Genomic DNA, 18,015 nt, shown 5'->3' with positions numbered 1-18,015 from the left:
CAAAGAGTGCAATCCCATAGAGCATTTCTGTGTGCGCAACATCTCTTGTGCAAATGGGAGTGCTAAAAGTAAGCCTCACAGGCAGCTTGTACAAAGTTAAAAGTGTTGAATCCAAATTTTCTTTGCTGCATGCTCAAGACATACAGCACAGGGTATTTCTGATTGGGTCAATACTGCAATGAAGCACTGTAGGTTGCACTAGATGTTATGCTATTGCTTGTGCTAACAGAACAGGGGTAAGTACATTTTCCTTTCTGCTCACGCTTAGCTGGATCCAATCCAATCTTTGTCTAAAAACTGCATAACATGAACATACAACTCAAACAAAAGCAACGAAAGCAACAGCAACAAACAGAAATGAAACTGCTGTGAAAATATATGCAGCCAGAAACACAGATGAAATACAGCACATTCATCCATCCCTAAAATAGGCAAGGTTTTTTTTTTTTTAGTTTTACATATTATTTGTTTACAAATGTTGTTAGGAACAAACTTGAAATGACAGCACAGCCTATTTTGTCACTCATTTGTCTGTCTCATTCATGTATAAAGTGCGCCAGTGGGAGTCTATTTTCAGCAATAGGGACATGCAGATGAGGGGAATCAAACCCTTTCCTGCATTACCACTGCAAACCTAAGGAGAAAAATTCCAGAAGCAAAGGGATGCAAGATGAAAAGGGCAGAGCAACAGGGCTCCAACCTCTTCACATGGATGTCCCTTTTGGAGGAAACCAAGCAGACACCCACCCACGTACTGCATACAACGAATATGGCTGCCCTACCACATCTCCTTTAGCCTTTAGTTAATCAAAATAATGGGAAGGGGGGACTTGCTGCAAAAAGGTGTAGAACTTTATTGGAGGAGGTGCTACAGCTCAGTGGTAGAGCTCTAAAGAGTCACTGCTGGTGAGAGCATTGACTTACAAGAGTTGGTGGTTCAGAAGCAAACCAGTAAGAATGAACAGTTCCTCCACTAGCCTCCTGTTGTGAGAGAAGGCAATAGCTAGAGGGGAAAGAAAAGCTCAGCTCCTCCCCCTTCCAGTCACCTGGGTAGGGCTGCCAAATGCCCCCGGGGGGCGGAATTCCCCCCGCTTTCGAGCCCCGATTTCCGCTCCCGCGGAATCGGGGCCCGGGGGAAACCCCACCCCTGCATGCGCGTCAAATGGCTGCCATTTGAGGGGAAAACTCTTTGTTTTCCCGTGGCGTGGCCCCGCCCCCAGCATGCGACGTCACTTCCGGGTGATGCGCGCCTAAGACACCGGCCGGGAGCCCCCTGCTCCCAGCCAAAAAACATTTGGCAACCCTACACCTGGGTCATGGAAGACCACCTACCAGTTCTCAAAAATGTAAGGGGGCCCCTACTTTATCAAATCAATGATGCATCTAGCATCTTGTTTCCCACAGTGGTCAACCAAATGCCCCAGAAAGACCATAATCAGGGCATGATGGCCAAACTTCCATTGTTGCTGCTCCCAGCAACTGGCATTGAGAGACATTTTCTTTGAACATCCTATTTATCAATCGTGCTTAATAGCCACTGATAATAATCTCTAGGGCCTGGCACTGAAGGCCCCATCCTGTGGCTCTAATTTCCCAGAGTGCCCTGTGAGCCAAAGGCTCCGCCCACAGACCAGGTTACTTACTCCAGCTGATTGGTTCATTTACTGGCTTGGCTAATCCAGTTTCTGTTGAGGTTGTATAATTCTGCCATGTGCCATTTTAAAAATATGATTGGTTAATTCAGACACCAATGACACCCAGACCCAGCAAAATTACCTGTTGCAAAAGGACGCAGCCTGTTGCAACTCTGCTTTATTGACTGCTCTGGCCATATCTTTTGACAAGGTACCCTCACCAAAGACTCCCCAGTAAAATTAGCAGTCATGGGATAAAAGGACAAGTTCTCTTGTGTATTAAAAATGATCAAATGACAGGAACCAAAGAGTAGGAATAAATGGACAGTTCTTCTCACAATGGTGGGAAGTAAGCAGTGGGGTCCCACAAGGATAAGTATTGGGGCTGGGACTATTTCTTGTTTGTAAATTATCTAGAACTGGGGGTGAGCAGTGTAGCGGCCAAGTTTGCAGATGACACCAAATTCTCCAGGTTGGTAAAAACCAAGGAAGACTGTGAAGATCTCCAGGAAGATCTCCACACATTGGGTGAGTGGGCAACATTGAAGTTCAGTGTTGGTAAGTGGAACGTGATGCATATCGGGACAAAAAATTCCTAGCTTGAAGTACAGGCTAATGGGGTCTGCAGTTGCTGAGACTGAAAGGGAAAATGATCCTGGGATCATAGGAGATAGCTCGATGAAAGTGTCAACCCAATGTGCTGCAGTGGTGAAAAAGGCAAACTCTATGTTAGGGATTCTTGGGAAAGGGACTGAAAATAAAACAGCCAATGTTATAGTGCCCCTGTATAGATCTGTGGTGTGGCCTCATTTGGAATACTGTGTACAGTTCCAGTGACCGTATTTCAAAAAAGGACATTGCAGTGTTGGGAAAAATATTGAAGAGGGCAACCAAGATGATCTAGGAATCCTCTAGGTAGGAATAACGAAGAAGAGACCTGTGTGGATGCAAAAATCAGCCACAGCACTACAGCCGCTCAGTTTGGCTGATGATACACAGCTGGAAGGACAGGCTAGGATTACAAAACCGGCATTAAAGATTCATCAACAGTTTCGGCAATGCACACTGCTGAACAATTCGTGGGAAATCAACAAGCCTTCCAAGTTCTGATTCTGCCAGAATCTACAACACCTGATTAATCCAATGGTCTATCCCTGCTGGGGGTTGACTCACTTTAAACTGCAGGCCAGAAGTGCACAGGATTCCTTGTGCTGAGAAAGCTAGCTGATTGGAAGGGGGAGAAGAAATTAGACATACCTCCTCTCTACATTTTAAAAAAATGCTTTGACAAATGGGACATTACTGCTGGAATCAAATCTTGAACTGGAGTGGAATTTAAAAATCATAATTGTATTCAGTGGACTGAACTTTAACCAAACCCATTTCCCCCTCCTGAGGGCAGAGGGGATATTTGCCTATATTCACAAAGCTGCATTACAGAGTCAGACCATCGATCCAGCTCCGGGACTCAGCCTGACAGCCGCCCTCCATTCCGGCTACTTGATATCCTTGAACTGGGGGAGATGCCAGGGACTGAACTGGGGCCTTCTGCATGCAAAGCGTGTGGTCTGCCATTGAGTGACATGCTGCCTCCCACTAATTGAGGTCAATAGCTGAGCATATGCCACGTCTGACACTAATTTCAGAGCTTTTCTGTAGTCCTGGTCTATGAAGAGGAAGGGGAGGGGGGAACTCGGAGTCACTTTTTTCCTCCTGCTAACATTCTTTGTTCTGGGTCACTGAATTTGATAAGGTAAGATATTAGATTGTTTTGCAGCCCAACCTGGTCTAACATTTTTATTCACAGTTAATTGAGAAAACTGATCTTCTCTCTCTCTCTCTCTCTCTCTCTCTCTTTTATAGGATTTTTTATTTTATTTTAAAACTAACCCCTTTTCTAAGCCATCGTCTCAGGGCCTAACCTGACATGGCATTTCCCACGTGTACATTTACATCTCGCTACATTTAAGTCTTACAATCTATCCAAGCTCTGACAAAGTTGTGTTGTGTTGTGTTGTCTTGTAGGGCATCCTTCCTGCTCTGAATGCTGCTGCTTAGGAAAAGATGCCCTTCTGTCTCCACACGCAGGCCGGTCTGCCACCACGAGCTGCCAGGGCTCCCACCAGATCCCCTGCAGTGCCCCGGTGCAAGCTTGGTGGATTCCCAAAGAAGGAAGAGAACCCCGCTAGAGCCCAGCCCTGCAGTCTGGTCAGGGATAGCTAAGCAAGGACCTTTCTGTGCTCTGGCCCCTGTGAAGTTGCAGCGTCAAGTGAAGGACATGAACCTGCTGTGGAGGGCACCCACTTCTTTGAGTGCTCGCAGAAGCCTGTGGTGTGGTTATCTTTTCCAAAGCAGTGGCAGTTTGGGCTGGAAAGGATACCTTGCAAGGTAATGCAATGTAATTTTATCCTGGATGAAATGCAGATCTCTATTGTGTTAGAAAAGGTCTATCCCACCAGCCAATGCACTCTTTTGAACACCTATGAATGTACATGTGGAAAATGTGAGGCTTGGCAGGGCCGGCTCGCTCACTAAGCGAACTAGGCATTCGCCTAGAGTGGGCCGGCCCTTAGGGGCACCAAACTGCACCCGCCCCCCGGCCAAAAGCCCCCCTACCCAGTGTGGCCCATTCCTGCGACCTGCCAGCCTGTAGGAGGCTCCACCAGCAGGAGCCAGGAAAGGCGCTGGACGAGGCAGCAGCTGGGCAAAGTGGGTCAGTAGGTGTGGAAATCCTCTGGCTGGTGGCAGCAGCAGCACCCGAGGGAGGGCGGCAGCCCTAACCAGCATGGGGGGCGATGCACGGGGGGGGAGGGGGTGGTGCATGGGGGGGCGCCAGAAGGGATCCTTGCCTAGGGTGCAAAATAAGCTGGGGCTGGCCCTGAGGCTTGGATAGGCTCCCAAAGCCATGAGCACAGGGCAAGGGGGAACATCTTTTCCTGAAAGTTTCATCCTTTAAAGCCTCTAGTCCTTTTCCTTATAAAGACAAATGGATACACATCTAGATAGTATTCAACCAAATTGCTGATGAAGACTTTCCCATTGTCCTGGTTAATGAGTGAAAAAGTTCTAAGATGGTATTATTTATTTAGAGGGTTTCTAGGCACCCTTTCCAAAATCTACTTGAGGAGCCTATTGTAAGAGAAATAAACTAATAAACTAATAAATAATAGAGGTTTAAGAAATGGTGATACATACAGTTAAAACAATTTGATAAGATGCGAACTTATCTCACCCATCTTAAAACAGCTATGCTGTCTGCCAGTTTGTCTCTGAGTCCAATTCAAGGTGCTATTCTAGGCCTTTAAAGCCCTTTGCAACCTGGGACCTACATATTTAAAAGGCCACCGATTCCCACATGACCGGGTCCCAGAGTGCAAACTACAGTGCTTAGGCTGCCACCGACTGGCTCTTGCCCCATTGAAGGCAGCCCAGCTCGCATCAACCAGAACCTGGGCCTTTTCTGTCGCAGTTCCCACTTTGGTGAAAGCCATCATTGGGGGACAGGTATCTGGGGTTTTATTCTATTATCTTTAATTGGTAACATTTTGAGTTGTGACTTGGAAGCTGCCTTGAGTCATGTGGAAAGGTGGGATATAAATATTTTAGTAACTAAACAATTATGCTGCATTGGTTGAAGACCCACAAGTACAAACAGATCCTATACATGTGGTTCCTGTCTCAATCTAACAATTAGATATCTGCATACCGAATCTTTTAAAAAAGTAAAATTGCACCAATTGGCTATTTGGGAGGGAGAGGTGGGTTCGCTACCACTGTTCTGGGCAGGGGTCATTTTGTAGAAAAAGAGGTGCCGGGGCTCATTAGCATAACTTATTTGCATATGCCACACCCCCTGACATCACCGGAAGTGTGTCAGAAGGCAACACCCACCGCTCAGGCTCCACTGGACTGTTTTGGATTGCTAGCTATTGGGGGGAGGGAACGCACAGATCTGCCCTCGCAGAGGAGGGAGAGCTTGTACCTGAATAAAACTTGGTCTTAAAGGTGCCACTGGACTGTTTTGGACTGGGGGCCGGGGGGGCTCTGCAGCTTACCTGGCTGCTTCTTGCTCTGACTGAGGGCTGCTGGGAGCAGAGGGTGGGGCTTGTTGCATGCACCCACCCCCTGGGCTCTTTCCTGCCGGAGCTCCGCTCCTGTGTGCTCCTGCAGGAAATGACCCCTGGTTCTGGGCCATCCAACAGCTGACTGGCTACATTTTAGCTTTTAGAAGTGTGTTCTGTGCAGGAGATCCTGTCTCCTCTGGGTACATGATGTTGGACCACAGTGAGGCAAAGGAGACTGGAAACATAGTACAGATATGAATTATATTTTGCTATGGGGAGGGGCTGTGGTTCAGTGGTAGAGCGTCTGCTTTGCATGCCGAAAGCCCCCAGTTCAGTTTCCAGCATCTTCACTTAAAGGAATCAGGTAGCAGATGGTGTAAAAACTCTACCTGGAGAGCTGCTGCCAGTCAGATCCGAGACAATACTGACCTTGATGAGCTGGTTAAAGGAAGCTTCATGTGTTCACTTGGAACAAAGGTACTGATGCACAAATATGTGCCTCTGATTTAAACAGACCTTTGTACATTGTATTTGCTCCACACACATATCCAACCACCAAAGCACAGCCAGAAGACAAGTTCTGAAGCCCATCAATGAAACGTGTTTATCTGACGTGCTCTGCAAATTTCTTTTTGTTTTCCTGTGATGGCTCTTTAGAAGTCCAGAGGCAAACGTTTCTTAGGACTTCAAGAGAGGATGATTATAGCCTTTAAAAAACAACAAACAAAAACAAACCTCGCCGTTCAAAACCAAGGATTTCTGAGTATTATATGACTTGAGGGAGAGGAAAGCTTCTATTCACACCACAAGCTTATTTTAGATTATAAATAAGCATAATCAACAATTCTGCTTTCTATTTCCATCCAGAAATATTTACACACAACTCATTATAAAGATGCAGATTTCCTTTACTGCAAACAAAATGGAATGTGCCAGCCCCTTCTATTATAGCAAAGAGAAATACCAGCTCCATTGCTGGGAAAATGCCCTGCATTTGTCGAAATAAGCTCTAGCTTGCAGTTTCCCTAAAATTAGTCTTAAAAAAAGGGTCTCCTGCATTTTTAAAAATGTTAAAAGCCCACCTCCAAGTAGGGTTGCCAAGTTCTAGGTGAGGTCTGGAGTTCTCCTGGAATTGCAGCTGAGTTCCAGGCTACATAAATCTATTCCCCTGGAGAAATGGCAGCTTTAGAGGGTGGACTCTGTGGCATCTCATCCTTGCTCCCCTCTCTTCCCAAATTCTGCCCTTCCCAGGCACAGCCCCCAAATCTCCAGGAATTTTCCACGTCAAAGTTAACAATGTCTCTGTGTTTGTGTGTGTGGGAATCAAGTCAGGGAAGTCAAGAGATTTAAACCCCCTTTCTCAGAGCTACTATCAGAATGTAAACCTTCTCCTCCCCCATTTCTTCCACGGGGCAAACCCAGGGTTGCCATCCGCCGGTTGGGGCCTGGAGATCTCCCACTATTACAACTGATCTCCAGACAATAGAGAGGAGTTCCCCTAGAGCAAATGGCTGCTTTGGAGGGCGGACTCTATGGCACTGTACCCTGCTGAGGTCCCTCCCCTCCACAAACCGCTCCCTCCCCAGGCTCCACCCCTCAAATTTCCAGGTATTTCTCAACCCAGAGCTGGCAACCCAAGGCAAACCACACATGCTTCTGAAGATTTCCCCGCTGTGAGGCAGCAGAGGAGAATTCTGATTGATACAGCATATAGCACCTCCACCAGCTCCATTCACTTGATTCCCCCTTTCATTCCATTGATTAAACGAACGAATGAATAAATAAATAAAAAGGCACTGTGCTGAGACCAAATCCCCTGATTCTGTGCTAGCTAGTCACATTTCCATGGGGCGGGGTGAAATGACATTTGTGACTTCACTACCTTGAATGGCTGTGCTAGCCATGGGCTGAGGGCTTCATTAGAGGAAAGATTCCCTGCTTTTCCTCCTCTGGGTATTTCTCTTAGCCTCGGGTCCTGCTTTCAGCCCAGGCTCTAAACTCTTAGGGAAATACAGAGGACCGAGTTTCCAGGGCGATCTTTTAATGCTCTTGGGGCCCTAATGATTTCTTGCCTGAAGTCAGAATAAGAGAAGGTGACAAATTCCCGGAGGGCAATTCATACCATTACAGTTTGCAGTTCTTCATGCAATTGCTAGAACAGCTAAAGCAGAAATTGACCATATTGTGGACCCGATTCCCCCCCCCCCTCACAACAGGATTGTAATGCATCTAAAGAATTTTTAAAATTAATGTACTGGTGCAAATTACACCTTTCTAATTCCACTTACTTCAAGTGACTTGGAATGGTGAGACTTTGCATAGGATTGCACTGCAAAGCTCCTACAGTTAATTAGTTCATCCGTTAAATCTGCACACGTTTGAACATCAGTCAAACCAAAAGTTCTGAAGTCAAAAAGCATATTTTCTTTGTTTATAGATGAGGCATGCTAATCTCACAGCAGGTAGTATCTTAAAAGAGGCATTCCCTTGTGTCTGAGAGAGGAGAATGATGCCTGTTTCTAAGAAAATGCCTCCTCTTATGCCTTCCTAGCAGCTCTGATTAGTCTAGATTAGCATGAGCTAAGCAGGGTTATCCGTGGTCAGGACTTGGATGGGAGACCACCAAGGAAGGTTGGGGTTGCTGCAAAGATGAAGGCAGTGGCAAACCACCTCTGCTCACCTCTTGCCTTAAACACTCTGTGGTTGGGGGCCAACATGAGTTGGTTGCAACTCAAATGAATATTCTTCTATGTCTTACTGCATTTTTTCAAGAGTGTGCATTATTGCCGAATGCTCTATGCCAGCACTGCTGACTTCAAACCGTTTCGTAGCACTTTCGCAGCAATGGAATTCAGCAAGACGCACCTTGCTTTCAGCTACAGCCTGTGCTGCTTCACTAATCTAAAAGATATAGGAAGAGCCAGGTCCAAAAACAAGCTAGAATAAGGTTAATCTTTGCTATTTGATTGTACCAGTCTAAGGTTGTGGTCAGACTGGCAGGTTGGCGTGGTTTGGGTGTGCCACTAATTAAAAAAGGTAAAGGTAAAGGTTCCCTTGTTCGAAAGCCAGTTGAATCCGACTCTAGGGTTGCGATGCTCATCTCCGTTTCAAAGCCGAAGAGCCAGCGCTGTCCGAAGACATTTCCGTGGTCATGTGGCTGGCATGACTAAACACCAAGGCGTTTACCTTCCCACTGAAGTGGTACCTGTTTATCTACTTGCAATTTCTTGCTTTCGAACTGCTAGGTTGGCAGGAGCTGGAACTAGAGGCGGGTGCTCACTCCATCATGTGGCACACTCGCGTCTCGAACTGCTGACGCACTTTGTGACAGAGATTTTTGATCAGACTTCCACCCTACTCCAGTCTCACCACATGCTTCTTCCATGGTTGACCATTCAGATCTTAGCTGCACATCAGCCATGGAGGGTGCAGTCTGGTCTTATTTTTTTGAAAGAAATAATAACTTTGACATTGTTTTTAGAACATTTTTGGGTGTGCCATATGCTCTACAATTAAAAAAAAAGATGGTGAACACACAACTACAGGTTCAAAATTCTGAACCAGTTTGGGCGTGCACCGAGGGAGTTCAGACATCTGGCAACACAGGATGAATGCATGGGGATCAGTTGGCACCAGAACTCATCTGCTGTCTACTTACTTCGTCTCTGACTCATTTTACAATGGGGTGAATATGACTGGGGAACGGCTGCCAGATGTGGGTGTGTGAACCAGCCAGTTTAATCCATTAGGGAAAAGCAACTGTATTGGGCCAAACTGCCAGTCTGACTGCAGCCTAAGTTTTGCCCTGGATCTTCCAGATACTTCTTATAAATAAAACATTCTTAGTGAACCACAGAAGTGTTTCAGATTGTATTGACTATTCTTGCAACATGATAAGAACTTTTATTTTAAGCCTTTTTCACATTAGGAGCCTCCTAATGTGCTCAGCCACCACACTTGTCTGAACAGGGGCAGTGTGGATAGTTTGCACATGTGTTCAGCATTAGTATGCACAAACTAACCACTGGATTTTTCAGAGCTCCAGTTCATGTGTTCAGAAGTTGCACATGCATGCAAGTTGTACATACATGCATGCAAATTACACATGTTCTCCTGTTGAGACAAAATAGCAACCACACATATCAGGAGCATCACGGGCAGCATGCACTCCTGATATTCATGGAAGCCAGGCTCCCAGTATGATGGATATAATGTCTGAAAAGGGCTGTAATTCCCATTTAAAACAACAGCAATGATTGCCTTTTAAAAATATCTGCTAGCATGTTAATTGGGGATGAAATTTGATCCAGAGCTTTTAAATCAAATTAATCTAACTGATTGATCAACTGAGCCTCGCAGCCCTAATTAGAACCCATATATTCTTCTAACGAGCTCTTATTCATGTGACACAGCAGGGTTATATAAAGTGGTACAGTAAGTTTGAAAAAAAAAATACATGGAGCCTGAGCTGTCTTGGGCAATGTCATTATCATTATGGCATCGTTGTTCTCCCAAAAGTAGAACACTGAAACAGCGAGTGATTGCTTTCCCTGGGGCAGTGGCTGCTTTGCTCCACTGATACATTCCTAGCCGACAAAGTTAACCCATTAGCCGATTCTCTGGCGCAGGTCTGCCATTCATGCGCGTGTTTCGGCCTGCGCGAAGCCAGTCGTGCAATTAGTACAGCCTGCAAGTAAATATTCATGAGGTGGGGAGTTGGGAGATTATTAAGCTGCATTTGCTTATGTGTTGCATTAAAGAGCTTGAGGAGGAGGTCAAGTGGAGAGGAGGGAAGATCTGCTGGATTTAAGCCATGTGGGACTGTGGTTTTTTCTCTCCTCCCGAGGGGTTTGCTTCAAAGATATAATAAAGAGAAGATTTCATTTGATTCTGCCACCCTTAAGAAAAAGACCATCCTTGTTAACCTGAGCTATTGTACAAACAAATTTCCCCTCTCGTGGCCTGCTACTCTTAATTGCCACTCTGATGTTGTTTCCATCTTAATTCATGTGTAAAGACAGCAGAATGTTTAACTGGAGCACTTCATAGCAAACAATTCCTGCTATAGCATCTTACAAGACAATTAGATCTGTCCAGACACCCCCACCCCCCCGACAATAAGATTTGTACAGACACAGTTATTCTTGGCCAGCTTTGGGGCCCTGCAGCCTCCCTTCCTTTCACCCCATAACATCCATCTGGTAATACAAAACCTTGATCACACTGCACTATGTCTATGGGTTTCTCAGCCCCCATTCCACTTCATTGTCTGTTGCAGAACACAGTAGGCCTGTGTCTTCATTATCCCTGCTGTTTAATGAAATCTAACAATGCAAATCTATAATGTGATGTCATTGTGTCCCCAGAAGTGGCAGCCAATGAAGCAGAGTGGGGACACTGAAACTTAGGGTGTCAGTTACTGGGGGGAAAAGACTAGACTGGGAATGTCTTTTGTCCAAGCTACTTCAGTTAATCCTGTTAGAATCATTCTCCAGTATTGAAAGAACTTCACAGCCTTCCTATTCGTTTCTGTGCCAAATTCAAGGTTTTCATTTTGATCTTTAGTCCTAAACAGTCCGGGGGCAGGTCTTCATTTATAACAACTGTCCTTGACCCTGTTGGAATTTTGAGAAATGCTAGTGGGGGCTACCAAAAAAAGGCTGTCATGGGAGGCAAGGCCAATCACAAAATGGCTGCTTCCAATTTCAAAACATTGGGAGGTGCCAAGTTAAGCATCCTCCTATGATGGGAAGAGCCATTTCTGAATGGGTGCTCCTTGCAGACCCAAAATGTTGTGTCCTGGGTTCTTCTGAAGCACCTCCTACTCCAAAGAAGTGGAGGAAAGCCAGGATTGGCTCTTTGCTATGGGGGAAGAGGTATTTGGGGAAAGAAATGAACGAGCACCAGGAAACATAGTAGTGGGTACCATTGTGCTTATGGACACCATGTTGATGATCAACCTGCTCAGGAACCAACATCATCAGAGTCTCTTTCCAGTTCCCACCATCTTTTGCTTACCTTCTGGCTACTGAGAAAAGGACCATTCAGTGATGATGTTCTCATGGAGCTGCCTCTCTAAGATATGTGGGATGCCATCATTAAGACACTGGATTAAGACCATCCTCTGGTCCTGGGCTTTGAATAGCAAACCATTTTTCATATGGTTGCTGAAAAACTGAATTTGTACCACAAACTGGATTTGTTTTCATTGGTGGTGTGTTGATGGGATTCTTTTTTAATGCAAGTCACCTTAGAGAATTTAGCTCTGTTCACATGTTACAGTTCTGTTCACATGTACATCCTGCTTGACATCAGATGACGGGATTTTATATGATTAAATTTTATAGACTCAGTCCTGTTTTCAGTGGCAGCTGATGAAGTGGAATGGGGGCAGAGAAACTCATCTGTTTGTGAAAAAGAGCCAATGTACGTTCACTTTACAAATGAAACCAGAGACTATTACCTGGATCAATGGGGGGTTTAAATCACATGTTCAGTTGTACATGTGTTGAGTGTAACAAGAGAATCACTCCATGCACATATAAAGAAAAATCAAGTGTACACTATATACAGATTGTATGTGCATCACTATAACTTGTGTGTATGTGCATCACTATAACTTGTGAACAGGACAGGCCTCTTAAGCCACAGTGGTGCAGTGGTTAAGCGTTCACTTTACAAATGAAACCAGAGACTATTACCTGGATCAATGGGGGGTTTAAATCACATGTTCAGTTGTACATGTGTTGAGTGTAACAAGAGAATCACTCCATGCACATATAAAGAAAAATCAAGTGTACACTATATACAGATTGTACAGATGTGCATCACTATAACTTGTAAACAGGACAGGCCTCTTAAGCTACAGTGGTGTAGTGGTTAGGGTGGAGCACTAGGAGCTGGGAAATCCAGGTTTAAAGCCCCACTCTGCCATGGACCTTGGGTCATTCAGTCTCTTTTAACCTAAGTTAAGAAAGTGAGGTAAAAATGACAGTGCAGAGAATGATGTTGTAAGGTGCTTTGAGTTCCCACTGGGGGAGAAAAGTAGTGTATAGATATCTAAATAGATATCTAAGTATCTAAATGAATGCAGGTATACAGGTTCTAAATACATAGCATGTGCATAAAATAGCTGGGGTATGGAGGCCTTCTGAATTCTAAACCACTTGCCATGTGAGCAGCTGTAATGAGTAGCTTGAATGTAATTAAAGGAGACGCCAAGATTCAGGTGGAGATTTATACTTGAAAATGACTAGACAGGGACTTCAGCTTAAACGCACCCAATTTTCATCAGTCATTAACTGGGCACAAAGGTCACTTTGGTCTTCTAGAATTCTAAAAGCCAATTAAAGTGCAACATCAGCCTTTTTTTTTTTAGTGCCAACTGTGGATTAAAAGCCCCTTTGCTGATTTTGATGTACCGGCCATATTTGTTTGAAAGTTTAATTGAATACATTAGAAGATGTTGGTTCTTAGAACCCATAAAGCGATGTGTTCTTCCTCTTCTTTTTTGGGTAATTGGTTTCTATCATGGCTGGCTTTTAGAAAAGAAAAATAGAGAAATGTTGCACTGGATTTAATAGGCGCTTCCGTGCCAATGCTTCTAAAAGAGAGGGGTCTTCCCTTCCCTCCCCATTTCCATCCCATCTGGGGGTAAACACGCTCTGCAGTTAAGAAGAAATCTGAGACATTTCATTGATTGCGCTTCATAGCACCACCTTTATAAGCATTATATTGTTGCGAAGCACATAAATGCTGCTATCAAAAATATGTAGCTATTATCAGAACCATGAAAACAGTGGAATCCTTTCATTGTTTCATAATTCGCAGCTGGGAATCTGCAATGACTCAGTAGTTATTTAGAAAGTTACGTATTGCTTCCTGCAAAAAATGCTATGTGTACAGTCTAGAGCACTGGATCATAAGAATTCAGCCTTGTGCTTTACTTTGAGAAGGGCAATGTTTGACCTACGAAGTCCGAGTTCTATGTGTCACGAAACCCGGGATGATGGCTAGGGAAAGGACCAGCACGATAAAGCAGGTTGCAGGCTGGATCTTGCCCAGCTCTGAAGCAGATGAAATTCATTACCATCTGTTCATCCAAAATGAGCTCCTGGTGGGTGTCCAACTGCTAAGGGCTAAGTGTCCCTGCTTCTAACAATGCTATCAGTGAATAAAGCAAAATTAAGAGGTGAATGCATTGGCAGCCTCGCTAAAGAGGCCATAGACTGGACCGAGAGGGACACCTTTCACCCAGAGACAGGCACGTGCCAAGTATTCTCCGGCCAGAACTAGGGAACTTCATTGCCTGAGACTGGAACCAATGTGCACTATTTAGATATCCAGTCCATGTTTTAGTATAGTTCCAGGGTATCAGAATCTGGCACAATTCCAGACCAGGTTTTACTTAGAGCTCAAGGTATGCTGGCTAGCGAAACTGCTATGGGTTGGGAAATTCCTGGAGATTTGGTGGTGGAGACCTCGGAGTGCAGGGTTAGGTGAGGGGAGGTACCTCACTGGGGCATGATGCCATAGAGTCCACCCTCCAAAGCAGCCATTTCCTCCAGGAGAACTGATCTCTGTAGTCTGGAGATCAGTTGTAATTCTAGGAGATCTCCAGGCCCCACCTGAAGGTTGGCAACCACATGAAGGACTCTGTTAGGTCTTGTGTTCCTTTCTTTGTTCATTGTGAACAAAGTTATACCATGTTTGCTCAAAAAGACCCTCATTCACTCCCTGAGTGATTGCAGCACCTTACTCTATCAGGATGAGCTATTTGGGATTGGATGCACATCGGCTTCTTTCGGGTAGAGAACAGAGACATACAACACTAAGCTCTACGACTGGCAAACAATATGAAGCCTCGAGACTGGCTGGGCCTTTCTATAAGTATTAATGCACCTGTGGGCCTTGCCTAATACTGTCTGTCTGCCACCACCCCAGTACCTCTGGGTCCAGTTACAATGTGAATTCCCGTCCCTTAAGGAATCTGGATCGGAGAAAACATACTCTAGGCCTTGCTTAGCCACTCACAGATGGCCCCGACAATGAGCTCCGAGGCATACAAAAGTCATTTTAGCAGTCAAAAGAGAAATTCTGAGCTGTGTTCCCACATTCAATGCATCTGTCTCAGTGACCCCATCTCTTGCTTTTGCTAGAATGCTCCTTACAGATCATTAAACACTGTAGCTTCTCCTGGAATTCCAATAAAGCTGACACCTCCATAAAATACACAATGCAATATTCAGTTATTTGTCTGGCTCCAAAATAACTATTTTTCATTTTCCTTTCCACAAAAGGATTTCTATTTAAATAATTGGGGTGGGGAGGCTGGGAGAATGGGAAGAAGATAACCTCTCTTGCTTCCCTTCAGTAATTGGTCTTTCCTTTGAATCAGAGTGTTGGGTGATAACTGAAGGGCCATGTGATCCAACTCTCTGGAGAAGAGTTATCAGATGAAGACGGTCTGTTCCAAAATCGTTATAAGAAAACGTTCCCTTGGAGGTGCGTGGCTTGATTGGCAGACTTTGTAAGCAGATTGAACCAAATTACTATATTCATGGCGTGGAAAGAAGCCTCTCTGCATTTCAGAAGGACTGGCAGGGGGTAAAGGGAAAGACAAACACCGAATGCCCATGAACATATACAGCATTTGCAGGTAGGGCTGCCAACCTCCAGGTGGAGCCTGGAGATCTCCCAGTATTACAGTTGATCTCCAGACTACAGAGATCAGTTCCCCTGGAGAAAATGGCAGCTTTGGAAGGTGGACTCTATGGCACTCGGGTCCCTTCCCCTCCTCTCTGCTCTCCCTGGGAATTTACAAACCTAGAACTGCAACTGTACTTCCACTTAGCGATTGTGTGAACCAGTCTTAAGACAAGTGAGTACGTACCAGGTTAAAGCAATCTTAGCTCATCAATTCTATGACATTCAGTCAATCAGTTGACTAGATTTGCATATGGGTAAGGACAAGAGTTCTTTATTTGGGGTTTTTTTGGTGATGCAAGCATTTGGCATGGCATGCCTCTTCTAAAATGGTGGCGGTTGAATTAATATATATTTTATAAAGGCTAGCCAGTTAATCGGGGGCACTATTTTAGCTGATGGGAAAGGATGTTGTTGATTAACATAAGTGAAGATCAATTAAATGTTGCAGTAATAGTGCCCACACTTAATTATTTGCTTATGTTTTGTAGAACTTAAACAGAATTATAATACATTCTAGAATCACATGGCAAGCAATGCACAATAAACAGCAAAAAAACCAACCCAAAAAAACCCGAGGGAAGAAAAAAGATATAGATGGTACTATGGCACAGCAACTGTAATCCTGACACTACAATGGAAACCACTCTTTCTCAAGCAGACAGCCATTATGTCCTAAGATCTATTTTGCTTATTCATTAAATATTATGTGACCAGATAGGAGTGGCTGACAGCTACTTACCTGGTCAGGAGCAATATTAAACACCTCTGAAAGTAGATAGGGTTGTGGAGGAAAGAGGCGGAACCCAGGGCTGCAGGGCATTGTATAGAAGGGCTGTCTCTAGAGCAGTGAAGATTATGTCTGTTTTCAGGTAGGGACAGAGGCCTATTTCTAATTCAATGCCTCTACCATCTCCAAGCCCGCAGCTGAATTTTTCAAGTAAATTACATTAAGTTGAACCCAGGAAGACAGAGGGGTACTTAGGATGGGGCCAACGGGTGCCCTGTCCCATCAAGAGCATTTTTTTGTCCTGCCTAACCCACCCCCATAGGCTTTTAATTTAGAATGGGAGTTTATTTTTAGAATGGGGGGGGGGAGATCAGGTGAAACTAATTCCATCTTAGCTCCTGTGACCTTGAGTATGGTGGGGTGCTTAAAAAGCAAAAGGGATGCATTAATGAAGGGCTGGCCAATTTTTTCAGCGTACAGATTGAATCTTCATTGATCATGATGTCACCATGCCTCTCCTTGCCCACGATATACCTGCAATGCATATAAATTGCCTGGGGAATGTCTAGAAATGTTGCTAACCCATCTACCTAGCTAAGCTTCTGTGGAGAAGTGTGTGTATATATACATACGTACAGAATCAAGACCCTCTTTATGGGATAGTTGAACTCGGGGGGGTGGGAGGATGAGTAGAAGCCAGAACACGTACTCTAAAAAATTCTTTGGTTGAGCCTGAATCCAAAGTCCCATAGGCTATTTCGGTCTGCTTAGCCAAATCTTCAGCACTTTCGATGGGAGACACCATCCTTTCCACGGTGAGGAAGGCAGCGAGGTTGGCAGTGTAGGAGGAGATAATGATGAGTGTGAAGAACCACCAGACACCTCCAACAATTCGCCCTGAGAGAGATCTAAGGAAGAGGAAAGGCAATTCTATCATTTAAGAATAAAGCCCCCCCCCCTGAAAACTTGATTCATGTTTGAGTGAATTTTGAACACAAAAATCACCAAATAATGTAATACACCAACAAGGATAAAGGGCAGCTAGCAAAAAAAATCAATAAAATGTTTTACAATACTGTTTGCTTGAACAAATACATTAAATCCATTCTATACCTAGACTATACATCATGCTATGAGATCATTCCAAAGATTTTGAACTCCTTGGTAGGCAACAAGCTACAGTTGATTGTTAACTCAATCAGTGGGTTCCAAATTGCAAAAACGTACATCACAATTAAATCAATCTTCCTTTTTTCCTTCCAGAAAACAACGGACATGTTTTTGCTACCGTTTCTAGCTGTTGTGCCTACAGAATTGCATAAAATTTATTTGGAGAGAATCTATTCTCCCTTTCTGCAAAAAGAAATGTATTCAAAGTGGCTTACAGAAGGAATTTACAGTGAATTCATAGAGTTGGCTAGAGTCTTAAAGGTCATCTAGTCTAACCCCTGCCGTATGCAGAAAATCAAAAAGCTAGAGCATTCCAGAAAGATGGCTGCCCAGCCTCTGCTTGAAACCCTTAAGTGACAGAGAGTCCATTCCCCTGAGAGGTAATTGTTGGACTACCCTTAAATTAGGAAGTTTTTTCTGCTGTTCAATCGCAATTTACTGCTCTGTAAGTTAAGCCCATTAAATCTAGTCCTGTCCTCTGGAGCAGTAGAGAACAAGTCTTTGTTCACTTCTACATATTCAGGTATTTGAAGGGTGATTCTTCAGTGTAGGGATGTGTTGCTTGTGACATGGTACTATGCATGGGTGTGAAAGTTGAGCAATGAAGAAAGCTGACAGGAAGAAAGTTGATTCCTTTGAAATATGGTGTTGGAGGAGAGTTTTACAGGTACCGTCAGGGGTCATTCCTGCAGGAGCGCACAGGAGCAGAGCT

At 44.5% G+C, this 18,015-nt stretch overlaps 1 protein-coding gene across 1 annotated transcript in view; it reads right to left on the bottom strand.

The window, feature by feature from the left end:
* Nucleotides 1-18,015, bottom strand: part of GRIA3 (glutamate receptor, ionotropic, AMPA 3) — a 273,089-nt gene that overhangs the window by 33,953 nt on the left and 221,121 nt on the right. The window contains exon 12 of the mRNA XM_015426982.1: nt 16,843-17,041. Within this exon, the coding sequence (XP_015282468.1) occupies nt 16,843-17,041 (199 nt within the window). The remainder of the gene's footprint in view (nt 1-16,842; nt 17,042-18,015) is intronic.

Source organism: Gekko japonicus, unplaced genomic scaffold (genome assembly GCF_001447785.1).
Source record: "Gekko japonicus isolate JY-2015 unplaced genomic scaffold, Gekko_japonicus_V1.1 scaffold265, whole genome shotgun sequence".
NCBI lineage: Eukaryota > Metazoa > Chordata > Lepidosauria > Squamata > Gekkonidae > Gekko > Gekko japonicus.
Note: the sequence above shows the minus strand (reverse complement) of the source record. Positions and strands in the feature narration are given on the sequence as shown.